This window comes from Cetorhinus maximus, chromosome 6 (assembly GCF_964194155.1).
Source record: "Cetorhinus maximus chromosome 6, sCetMax3.hap1.1, whole genome shotgun sequence".
In the NCBI taxonomy this organism is placed as follows: Eukaryota; Metazoa; Chordata; class Chondrichthyes; order Lamniformes; family Cetorhinidae; genus Cetorhinus; species Cetorhinus maximus.
This window is the reverse complement of record NC_135884.1, coordinates 41,367,940-41,380,265: the sequence shown is the minus strand read 5'-3', so window position 1 is coordinate 41,380,265 and position 12,326 is coordinate 41,367,940. Positions and strand designations below refer to the sequence as shown.

Genomic DNA, 12,326 nt, shown 5'->3' with positions numbered 1-12,326 from the left:
AGTCTAGCAACTATGTCCTTTAGGACTCGGACAGCTCGGTTAGTAGCGGTGGTACCGAGCCACCCTTGGTGATGGACATTGAAGTCCCCCACCCAGAGTACATTCTGCATCCTTGCCACCCTCAGTGCTTCCTCCAAGTGGTGTTTGACATGGAGGAGCATTGATTCATTAACTGAGGGAGGCGGTAAGTGGTAATCAGCAGGAGGTTTCCTTTCCCATGTTTGACCTGATGCCATTAGGCTTCATGGGGTCCAGGGTTGATGTTGAGGGCTCCTAGGGAAACTCCCTCCCGACTGTATACCACTGTGCCGCTATCTTTGCTGGGTCTGTCCTGCCGGTGGAACAGGACATACCCAGGGATGGTGATGGTGGTCTGAAGAAGAGTCATATGGACTTGAAACATTAACTCTGTTTTTCTCACCATTGGTGCTGTTAGACCTGCTGAGTGTTTCCAGCATTTTCTGTTTTTTGTTTCAGATTTCCAGCATCCGCAGAATTTTGCTTTTATCATGGTGATGGTGGTGTCTGGGACATTATCTGTATGGTATGGTTCCATGAGTATGACTATGTCAGGCTGTTGCTTGGTTAGTCTGTGAGACAGCTCTCCCAATTTTGGCACTAGCCTCCAGATGTTAGTAAGGAGGACTTAGCAGGGTTGACAGGGCTGAGTTTACCGTTGTTGTTTCCGGTGCCTAGGTCGATGTCTGTCCGTTTTCATTCCTTGTAGACTTTCTGACTGTTTGATACAATGGAGTGGCTTGCTAGGCCATTTCAGAGGGCATTTAAGAGTCATCCAGATTGCTGTTGGTCTGGAGTCACATGTAGGCCAGACCAGGTAAGGATGACAGATTTCCTTCTCTAAAGGACATTAGTGAACGAGATGGGTTTTTACAACAATCGACAATGGTTTCATGGTCATCATTAGACTTTTAACTCCAGATTTTTATTGAATTCAAAAATCACCCTCTGCCATGGTAGCCACCATCCCCAGAGCATTACCCTGGATCTCTGGATTACTAATCCAGTGACAATACCACCATGCCACTACCTCCCCAGCCTGTCTTCTTCTTCCCCGACTCTCCTACACTCGTTGGAATCCTTGCCCATTTCTGCTTCAGCTGCTGACTGGATGCTCTAGGCCAATTTTCTTTTTGTTTCCGATGTGCTTATTCAAACAATCATTTTTCACTTATGTTGTGTTGATCTTGCTTGTTCTACAGCAATTTAAAGAAGCCAAGCTTTACTCTGGGGCTGATTGATCTGGGAGGGGGTTAATGAGGAGTCAACAGCAGAAAGACACTTAGGGATTTAGCAAGTTCAAAAATAATGTTTCATGCCTCTTTTTCCAAAATACACATTCATTCATGCATCATGGTGTCTAAGATTAGGAAAATGGAGTAAACAAGAAACAGGATGGTCAATCTATCTAAGTGTCCACACCAGTCTGTTTTCTACGCCTAAAGGCTGTATGTTCATGGTTTTGAGTGAAATATTATTGTGTTGAAAAATAAAAATACAGAACAGGACTTCTAGCCCAGTAAAAATAAAATAGCTCAGAAATTTAGAAGATACATTATGTCTATAAGAGAGGAATTACAGTTTATTTTTGTTAGTGAGCCTGCAACCATTAATCAGTCTCACATGACATTGATAATTGTTTAGATGCTAAATGTGCCCTTTTGAATGCCATAAATCGTTTTTGTACCCCACCTCATGTCAATGACAGGTAATTTGTCTTTCCTAGTCAAGCCTAAAATGTTTAATGTTGAATAGTTGCCTTTTCATAAGCAAATACATTACTCAGTCAGTTCTCTTAAGGGATAGAGCAAATGGTTGTTGTGTGCCGCAAAGCATAATCAATCCATAAATATGTACAATCATATCTTGTTTTCAAGTCTGGTGACATTACATTTAAACCATTGAGGTTATTTCTCTGAAACAGATTTATGGTTTTGCAGTTTTCAAAAGACACAAGTTAATTTCTCTCCAATGTTTGTCTCTACAGCACTGCAAACATGGTATTTGCATTGTAAAGGATCCTGCTGAAACCTCTGTGGTAGATGGAACGTGGGGACCTTGGAGTCCATTTGGTTCCTGCTCCAGAACCTGTGGAGGTGGCATTAAAAATGCAGTTAGAGAATGCAACAAACCAGAGTAAGCAAACTGCTCCAACATACAGAGTGCAATAAAAACTTTATCAAATTTTGAAAGGTTAATAGGTTATTTTTATCTATGTGTCATTGTGTCAAAATTTGAATGGATTTAGTTTGTATCATATGTTGTATATTATTTTGTGGCAACCTTTCACAGTACGTATTCAAATTTATTTATTACATTGTGGAAATGGAATGATTATTATTGCTAATTTTAGGCCCAGAAATGGAGGAAAATACTGTGTTGGTCGAAGAATGAAATTTCGATCATGTAACACCGAACATTGTCCAAAGCAAGAGAAAGACTTCAGAGGAGAACAATGCGCACAGTTTGATGGGAGACACTTCAACATTAATGGCCTACCTCCAAATGTGCGTTGGGTTCCTAAGTACAGTGGAAGTGAGTATTTCCTTTGCAAGAGGGAAAACTGTTATATTTTACATTTTAACCAATGAAGACGATAAAAATCATTAAACAAAGAATTAATCTATCATTTCAGTTTTGATGAAAGATCGTTGCAAGTTGTTCTGCAGAGTAGCTGGAACTACCGTCTACTATCAGCTCAGGGACAGAGTTATCGATGGCACACTTTGTGGGCCAGATACCAATGATGTCTGTGTACAAGGACTTTGTCGGGTACAAAACTAACTATAAGGATTTTGTGTACATTTTTGATGTTTCAAAAATGGTTTTTGGAGCCTTGCAAAACTGATTAAAAATAATGTTTTTTTTTCCCCCACAGCAAGCTGGGTGTGATCATGTCTTGAATTCAAAAGCACGAAGAGATAAATGTGGTGTTTGTGGTGGTGATAATTCTTCATGCAAAACCTTAGCAGGCACCTTTAATATTGTCCACTATGGTAAGAATTGTATTCATCTGATCATTATTGTTGCCGAAGGTATTAAGTTTAAGCAAGGCTAATTTAAAGAACACAAGCAGGAACTGTTTAATACTAATGGAAGCTATATTTACTACAATATATTTAAATGCATATGGAGAAATATGGATCAACTGAGCTTCACTGCTATTTGTTTAAAAAGACTTGGTAATTGTTTTACTTTTGTGAGAAATAATAGGGCAGAATACATTGATTGCTAAGGTTAACAGGTACCAGTTGTCACCTGTCTAAAACAGACAAAAGCTTGGCCATTAAGTGTGTCCTTTATAAATTGTACTTTAGAGTGTAATAAAAAAATTGACACTAAATGGCTATCATTTTTAAATTGTTATATTTTGAATTACAAAAGTAACCATTACCTGGATGTTCTTGCTGTTAGTGAATGTACTACTCAGTATTTTGGTTGATATTCATCTAATACTGATAACAATTGCCCAATAATTTGGCAGTTGCAAATATCTGATGAAGGGACTAAGGAGAAAACTTAATGTAAAGTTATCAAAATTATAAAGCTGGCTCCTAATTTTCCATTGAGATAACTTACTAATGGTAACTTTTATGATTTCCAATGAAAATAATCAGGACTTCTGATGCGCAATCGACCCTTGACCTTCAGCTTCAAGAATTGTACACTGCTAGCGCACTGTTGCATGTTTTGAATTTCAAAATATGAATTATTTCATTATGCAATCGTCTTAAAATATAACTTTAGAATTTTTTTCTCCTTTTGCTTCAACTTAAAATTACTACAGAACTGTTGGATAAACTTAACGTATTCAAGCATTGTGCAAGATTTTGCACCATTCACATTACAACACAAACATGCATCAATTTTACCTCAACATTGTTGCAGTATAGTTCACTATTTTTATGGTGCTTTTCAAAGGATGGGTGGTGTCCTTCTTAATGCAGTAGCAACTCTTAATGCAGTAGCAACTATAGAATGTTATTGTTTTTGAGATGCTGTGCCCTGCCATGACCTCGAATCTGGAAAACAATTCATAGGGATGGGATGTTAGCATTTTTTAAGTTACAGCCAAGGGATTATTTCTCCAAAAAGTCCACTATTATTTTGTTGCAGTTTTGATCAGAAGGAACAAATGGCCCTTTTATTGGTGTTGCTTCATGCAAGGCCATTTATTACCCATGCCAATTGTGAATCGGTTTTGTGAAGAATTGCTGAAGATATATGTAAATTGGGCAATTACTATGATCTTGTAGCTTGAAACAGTGCTTTGTCATGTACTGAAAATCAATTTCAGTCAGTTAAATAATTCCAACGATTGTGACTCAGCTGTACTAAGATTTATGCATTAAGGCCAGTGATTTTCAAATGCATGTTGTATTGCAATTTATTTCTTTACCCTGTGTTTTAAGTGTATATTTAAAATGGTGTTTGACATTTCTCAGGATATAATGTTGTCGTACAAATACCAATTGGTGCTACAAATATTGATGTGCGACAGCACAGCCATTCAGGGAAACCAGAGGATGACAACTATCTTGGTAAGTTCATTTTGATGTAGTGTATAATAATTTATTTTGATACACCGAATAATATTATCTGCTCACACTGTTACTCCAAACACTCTGGTTCATTTTATGCGTTACATACAGTGAATCCTAAGTTAGTGTTCCAACTTAACCTTCCTGATTATCCATCAAATTTTTGTGGACATAAAGTTACCGCATTGCACAGTCTGCTGACACTTATCTCTTCCCGTATGACCTGGGTTAACCTCTGTTTATATTTTAATTGTATTTGTCTTGATTTCTGTGCCTAGGGTATTGTTCTCAGTTTTCTGTCAATTTCCATTGTCCACAATGGTGATCCTTCCATTATGGTAGATAATAGAGGTTTTATTGCAAACCGATATAATTTTCCTTTCTGCATATTTTAGATAGCGATTTTTGCTTAATTTGGTAAGAGATCAATATTGGTGAATGCATCATTTTTCCAATTCTGAGGTGTAGTGCCAACATGACGCACTCCCAGATAAGCAAATCTTGAGATGTGAAATTCCATTTATGCTAATGTGCCATGGTTCCAATCTCAGCAAAGCTCTGCATTAAGTGTTGCCATTTACGACTGATCAAGCTTGTTTCACTTAAGGTCCTTACAGCCAACAAAGAGATGAAACTTTCTTCCCATCATTCTAGAATGGATTTTTATCCAGGCCCCAGATATGAAATGTCAGATGAGCACAGTGAAGGACTGCAAGGACTGTAATCAATGCTGTATGTTAACAGGATGATATTGATATAGGAGTAGTATTGCAATGGCTCCTCCTAATTAAGTGACGTTCAATACATAAACCAATAGAAGCAGCATCACAACTTTGTTAGCACATCTTGTAGTCTTATAAAGTGCTGGGGCTACATGATATACTGGTGTTAATTTATAGATGAATCGAATACGAAGGCAGGAAGGTAATGTTTAGACCACACTTGATGTACTGTGTGCAGTTCTGATCTCCATATTACAAAAAGAATATTGAAACACTGGAGAAAGTGCAAAAGAGATTTACAAAGATATTAGTAGAATTGAGGAGATGCAAGCATCAGAAAAAGTTGAGCAGCTGGGGCTCCAGTTTCTAGAAAAGAGGAGACTAAGAGGAAGCCTGATATGGAGGAACTATTTCTGCTCAGATGATGGCCACTAACTGATCAAGTAAAGAATTTAGCAGGAATTTCTAAACATAGAGTGGTGATAATTTGGAAGTTGCTATTATGTGGTGTGTTTGAAGCAGATAGCATTAAGGCATTTAAGGGGAAGTTTGATATATACATGAGGGAGAAGGTGATAAAGGGATATAGGGGTGAGGTGCAAAGAGGTAATTAGAGTGAGAGGAAACTTGTATGTAGTATAAACATATGGCATAAACCATTTCGGCAAAGATTTGTTTCTGCAGTCTACACTACATTTAATGGGGAGACAGTAGAATAGTGAGAATGCCACTAGACTTAGTATCCAGAGGCCCAGGCTAATGCTCTGAGGACATGGGTTCAATTCCCACCACGGCAGCAGGTGAAATAAAATCTGGAATTGAAAGCTAGTCTCAGTAATAGAGACCATGAAACTATCATTGATTGTTGTAAAAACCCATCTTGTTCACCAATGTCCTTTAGGGAACGAAATCTGCTGTCCTTACCTGTTTTGGCCTACATGTGACTCCAGACACACAGCAGTGTGGCTAACTCTTAACTAAACTGACTTGATTTAGCAAGCCACTCAGTTTAAGAGTAATTAAGGGTGGGCAGCAAATGCTGGCCTTGTCAGCACCCACGTCCCATGAAAGAATAAATTTAGGCCGGGATTTTCTGGCCCTGTCATGGCAGGACCCACCGCGGGAGAAAGTCCATTGACCTTGGGCTGGAAAATCCCGCTCATAAAAAAAATTAATAAAGATTTTCACCCAGTGGCGGCAAATGCATATTTCATGTGCCCCAGAAGCATTTTTACACATGGCAGCATTAGGTGAATTATATCCATTTCCAGCAGAATAAGACACTGAAATTGTGACCAGTCTTCCACGCCCAAATAAAAGGAATATTTATGATGATAACATTTAGTTGATCTCAAGGATGTACCTGATGTCCATGTATTTAGAGAAATGAATGAAGAATCTGAACTGTGTAGGTGATGCACACCTTTTTAAAAAAAATATTCTGAGTGAAAGCTTAGTTTAATGTTTGTAGGTGCAGGATTGCTTCATGCGCAGAACAGTTTAAAACCAATAAACACTATGACCTAATTACAAACTGGAAAGATTTGTTAAGAAAAGAGGTTGTAAATATTACTAACTTAAATCTAGCATTATGAAAATTGATTGGGGTGACATTACAGACTATTTTTGGTGTTATATTTTCTTCTGTGTAAAATGAAATAAAATTATTTTACTATCATAAAACAGAAAAAGTCTATTTCATTATGAATTAACTAAATTGATTCATTTTGGAAAAATAATTAGTTGATTTTTATTTAAGTCTGCTGCAAATAAACATTAGATTAATTCAATATTCTCTCAGACAACGACTGTATGTCAGACTTGCGGGTACCAGTATCCATAACAACAACAACAACTTGTATTTATATAGCACTTATAATAATATGCCCCAAGGTACTTCATGGGGGCATTATAAAAAGATATGATACAGAACCACACAAGGAGATATTAGGGCAAATGACCAAAAGCTTGATCAAGAAGGTAGGTTTGGAGGAGGAAAGAGAGGCAAAGATGTGTAGAGAGGGAATTCCAGAAGTTAGGACTCAGGCAGCTGGCACGGCCACAATGGTGGGGTGATTAAAATCAGGAATCCCTCAAGAGGCCAGAATTGGAAGAGCACAGATATCTCAGATGTTTGTGAGGCTGGAGGACATTACTGAGGCAGTGACACCATGAAGAAAACAAAGATAAGAATTTTAAAATCGACGTATTGCTTAACTGTGAACCAATGTAGGTCAGCGACCACAGGGATAATGGATGAATTTGACTTGGCACAAGCTAGGACACAGGCAACAGAACTTTGGATACCTCAAATTTATGAAAGGTAGAATATGGGAGGATGACCAGGAGTACATTGGAATAGTCAAGTCTAAAGATAGCAACAACATGGATGAGGGTTTCAGCAGCATGTGAGCTGAGACAGGAGCTGAGATGGGAGAATTTATGGAGGTGGGAATAAGCCATCTAAGTAATTGTGCAGACATGTGGTTGGAAGCTCATCTCAGGGTCAAACACATCATTAAGATTGTGAACAGCCTGATTCAGACTTATAGTTGTCAGGGAGAGGGATATAGTTGACTATGGAGTGGAGTTTGTGGCAGGGATCAAAGACAACGGCTTTGGTTTTCCCAATGTTTAATTCTAGGAAATTTCTGCTACTAGATGCCAGACAAGCATGAGGAGTCAAGACATGGGAGTGAGATAGAGCAAGGTGTTGTCTGTGTGAATGTGGCAACTTACATGTTTTTGGATAATTGTTGCCAAGGGGAACATGTACATAAAAAAGAGGGACGGGTGGGGCAAGGATAGTTCTTTGTTGGGGTGACAACAGAGGTAATGGTGTGGGAGTGGGAAGAGAATCCATCGCAAGTGATTCTCTGGCTACAATTAGACAGACAGGAATGAAATCAGCCGCACAACAATGAAGAGGCATTGGAAGCGGATGGTGTGATCAAACATGCCTAAGGTTGCAAACAGATCAAGGAGGACAGGGATGCATATTTTGTCTTTGTCAGAGTCATAGCAAAGTCACAAATGACATCTTATAAGAGCCAATTCGGAACTGTGGCAGGGGTGGATACCTGAGTGGAGGAATTCAAACATGGAACTTCTAAAGCATGAGCTCAAATGATGTCGAGAATTGTTGTTCTAGTAATTGTGCCACTTAGGCTTCTAACTTAAAATGTCTCCAATTATATCGAACTACGCTGACATTTCATAATTAAACATTAATATGTGGAGAAGTGCTTAAGCAGACTTAATGCTAGGATAAAGATTTGAAAAACAATGGCATGAGACACGGTGGAAACCTTCATTATTACCATTTCTAGATATCAGTAGTTTAGGAATTCACTTTGTTACCATGCTTCTCTGCCTGCTACTCAGCCAATTGGATCACTTGTTTCATGGCTTTATCTATTAATGCGTGTTAATGCAGAGGCATGCATAATGGACTCCTGCTGTTTTACAGTTAACTGTTAGATCAACTGCTTTTTATTTCCCTAGCCTGTGTGCACCAACTTGCTTTGATGTTGATCCAAAGTTGTTTGTACCCTAGATTAAGTTGACCCTCTTTAAACAGCTTTATGTAGTACGTTATACAGCAAAATGTTTTAACTTGCCAACTTGTAGCCTCTCTCCAGGATAGCTTGTTTCCTTTTCAAATCAGCCTGTGGATATTTCCAATTAAGTCAGACTTGTATTCTGCAATTAGATTTATTGATTGTTGAGTTTGGATACAATGCCGTAATGTTTTGAAGGCATATACATGTCATGGGAAGATCTGACTCGGCAATGTAAAAGTAGCAATCGAATGTGTCCAATCCGAAAATTTTGTTTTTCCCCAAATTAGTAGCTCTTCTTAAGAATAAAGATTTATTATAGAACTGAATTCAGACCAATTTTTATATGGGATCAACTTATTTTCATTGTTTAATCTTACTCAGAAAACTTTGAAGTGAAAATTTTAGATAAATTATCTGTGTTCATTTAATGATGCAAAAGAAAAAAATCCATACATTTAATGGATGAGATTAACTGAGTTTTAAGCCTGTACATTTTCTTACCATTGAAATGTATTTACATGGGCCCAGTTAAACTACCTGACAGATTTTTAAAGCTCATAAGCATGGATGGGTGCAGTGAACTTCAGAACATTAAAATTATTCATATGTAATAAAGGTATTGCAATGATTTTTTAAATTCTTTCATGAGATTTGAGCATTGCTGGAAAGGCCAGCATTTGTTGCCCATTCCTAACTGCCCTTGAGAAGGCAGTGAGCCATCGTCTTGAATGGCAGCTATCCATGTGGTGTAGGTACACCCACAGTGCTTTTAGGAAGGGAGTTCCAGGAATTTGACCCAACGACAATGAAGGAACACCGATATCATTCCAAAGTCAAGATTGTGTGTGGCTTGGAGGGGAACTTGTAGGTGGCGATGTTCCCATGCATCTGTTATCCTTGTCCTTCTGGGTGCTAGGTTTCGTGGGTTTGGAAGCTTCTGTCAAGGGAGGTGTGACAAGTTCCTGCAGTGTATTTTGTATATGAAACACACAGCTTTGACAGTGTGACAGTGCATCAGTGATGTAGGGAGTGAATGTGGTGGATGGGGTGCCAATCAAGTAGGCTACTTTGTCCTGGATGGTGTTGAGCTTCTTGAGTGTTGTTAAAGCTGCACTCGTCCAGGCAAGTGGAGAGTATTCCATCACACTCTTGACTTATGCCTTGTAGATGGTGGACAAGCTTTGAGGAGTCAGGAGGTGAGTTAGTCACTGATCTGCTCTTGCAGCCACAGTATTTATATTGGTGGTCCAGTTAAGTTTTTGGCCAGCGGTGACTCCATGGATATTGATGGGGTGGGATTCAGCAGTGATAATGCCATTGAATGTCAAGGGTAGTTGGTCATATTCTCTGTTGTTGGAGATGTTCATTACCCGGCACTTGTGCGGCGAGAATGTTATTTGTCACTTACCATCTCAAGACTGAATGTTATCTAAGTCTTGCTTGCTGCATGCAGACACAGACTGCATCAGTATCTGAGAAGTCACAAATGGTACTGAACATTGTGCAATCATCAGTGAACTTCCCCACTTCTGACCTTATGATGGAGGGAAGGTCACTGATGGAGCAGCTGAAGGTGTTGGGCCTCGGACACTACCCTGAAGAACTCCTGCAACCATGTCTAGGAGCTGAGCTTTCAACAATGACAGCCATCTTTCTTTGTGCTAGGTATGACTCCAACCAATGGAGAGTTTTCCCCCTGAATTCCATTGACTTCGATTCTGCTAGGGCTCCTGATGTCACACTTGGTCAAATTCTGCCTTGATGTCAAGGGCAGTTACTCTCACTTTCCCTCTGAAATTTAGCTCTTTTGCCCATGTTTGGACCAAGGTTGTAATAGGGTCAGAAGTCAAATGGCCCTGGCAGAAGACAAACTGAACATCAGTGAGCAGGTTCAAAACAAAAACAAAAATACCTGGAAAAACTCAGCAGGTCTGACAGCATCTGCGGAGAGGAACACAGTTAACGTTTCGAGTCCATATGACTCTTCAACAGAACTAAGGAAAAATAGAAAAGAGGTGAAATATAAGCTGGTTTAAGGGGGGAGGGGTGGGACAAGTAGAGCTGGATAGAGGGCCAGTGAGCAGGTTATTGCTTTGTAAATGCTGCTTGATAGCAGTGTCGACAACACCTTCACCGCCTTGCTGATAATTTAGTGTAAACCGATGGGGCGGTAATTGACTGGATTGGCTTTCACCTGCTTATTGTAGACAGGACACACCTGTGCAATTTTCCACATTGTTGGGTAGACAACAGTGTTGTAGCTACATGGAACTGCATGGAGAGGGCTGCGACTAGTTCTGGAGCACAAGATGGCTTCATGTCAACAAGATGCCGTAAAATCACATCACGGAAAGTTGAAATTTTTATTATAAATCTATTGAAGTTTGAGTGTCAATTAGTTGCAGTTATGATGCATGATGAAATTTATATGTATTTTCCACATTACATTTTGCAAAGTATGATGAAATAATATCTAATTAATAAAATGGTAATTTGTGAACAATAAAATAGTCATTTCCTTCCTGTATAACTTGTAAGCTCCAGGAAGCAATACGCAGTGAGATCCACAAATAAAAGTTTTTATGAAAATGATATCGAAGCAAAGCAGGTATTGAATGGGGCAAGGATGTTTGTATGCATTCTAAATGTGAAAATAATGCAGCTGATGCCTCAAGAACCAAGTTGATACTGTTGCTAGAATCTCCATAGCAACATAATGTGCCACAACTAAATAAAAAGGAAGGGGAGAAAACTGTCAGTTCAGAATTTGATGTAAATGCCATTTTGCTGCAAAATGGGATGTGGACATCGCTGGCTGGCATTCATCACCCATCCCTAATTGCCCTTGAGAACTGACTGGCTTGTTAGGCCATTTCAGAAGGCATTTAAGAGTCAGCCACATTGATGTGGGTCTGGAGTTACATGTAGGCCAGACCAGGTAAGGACGGCACATGGGTTTTTAACGACAATCAACATTGGTTTCACGGTCCAGATTTTTTAAAATTGAATTCAAATTTCACCATTTGCCATGGCGGGATTCGAACCCAGCTCCCCAGAGCATTACCCTGGGTATCTGGAGTGCTAGAACAGGGACAATACTACGCCATCGCCTCCCCTGTAATGTAGCTCTAAGTGTTAGATGATGGTGGAGGAGTAGGTACACATTTCACCCTGTAGAAATTTTGACTCCCCTGCCTATTTTGGCAGTGGATAAGATTTCTGCCATGGGATGTGGCTCATATACATATGCAAATTGCGATCCTAAATCAATAATTGGATTCTATAAAGTTGCTGAATGGACAGAAAGACAAATAAGTAGGTTAGATCAAGAGTAGAAGTTCAGGAATCAAAAGGGTTGTTAAGTACAGTTGGAGAAAGAAAGATAGCCAAGTACAGATATTGGAGACAAAGACCTGACAGCCTTGTCTGGGCAACAATTGAAGGAGAGATTCAGGGTAAAAACAGAAGCAGAAGAAAAAAAA

At 39.1% G+C, this 12,326-nt stretch overlaps 1 protein-coding gene across 2 annotated transcripts in view; it reads left to right on the top strand.

The window, feature by feature from the left end:
- adamts9 (ADAM metallopeptidase with thrombospondin type 1 motif, 9) overlaps positions 1–12,326 on the top strand; it is a 306,177-nt gene that overhangs the window by 92,712 nt on the left and 201,139 nt on the right. For both annotated transcript variants that reach the window (XR_013576832.1, XM_078543655.1), the window contains exons 12-16: positions 2,006–2,154; positions 2,372–2,553; positions 2,654–2,790; positions 2,897–3,014; positions 4,464–4,559. Coding sequence is in view for 1 of the 2 variants with exons in the window: in XM_078543655.1 (XP_078399781.1) it covers positions 2,006–2,154; positions 2,372–2,553; positions 2,654–2,790; positions 2,897–3,014; positions 4,464–4,559 (682 nt within the window). In the remaining variant the exon portion in view is untranslated. The remainder of the gene's footprint in view (positions 1–2,005; positions 2,155–2,371; positions 2,554–2,653; positions 2,791–2,896; positions 3,015–4,463; positions 4,560–12,326) is intronic.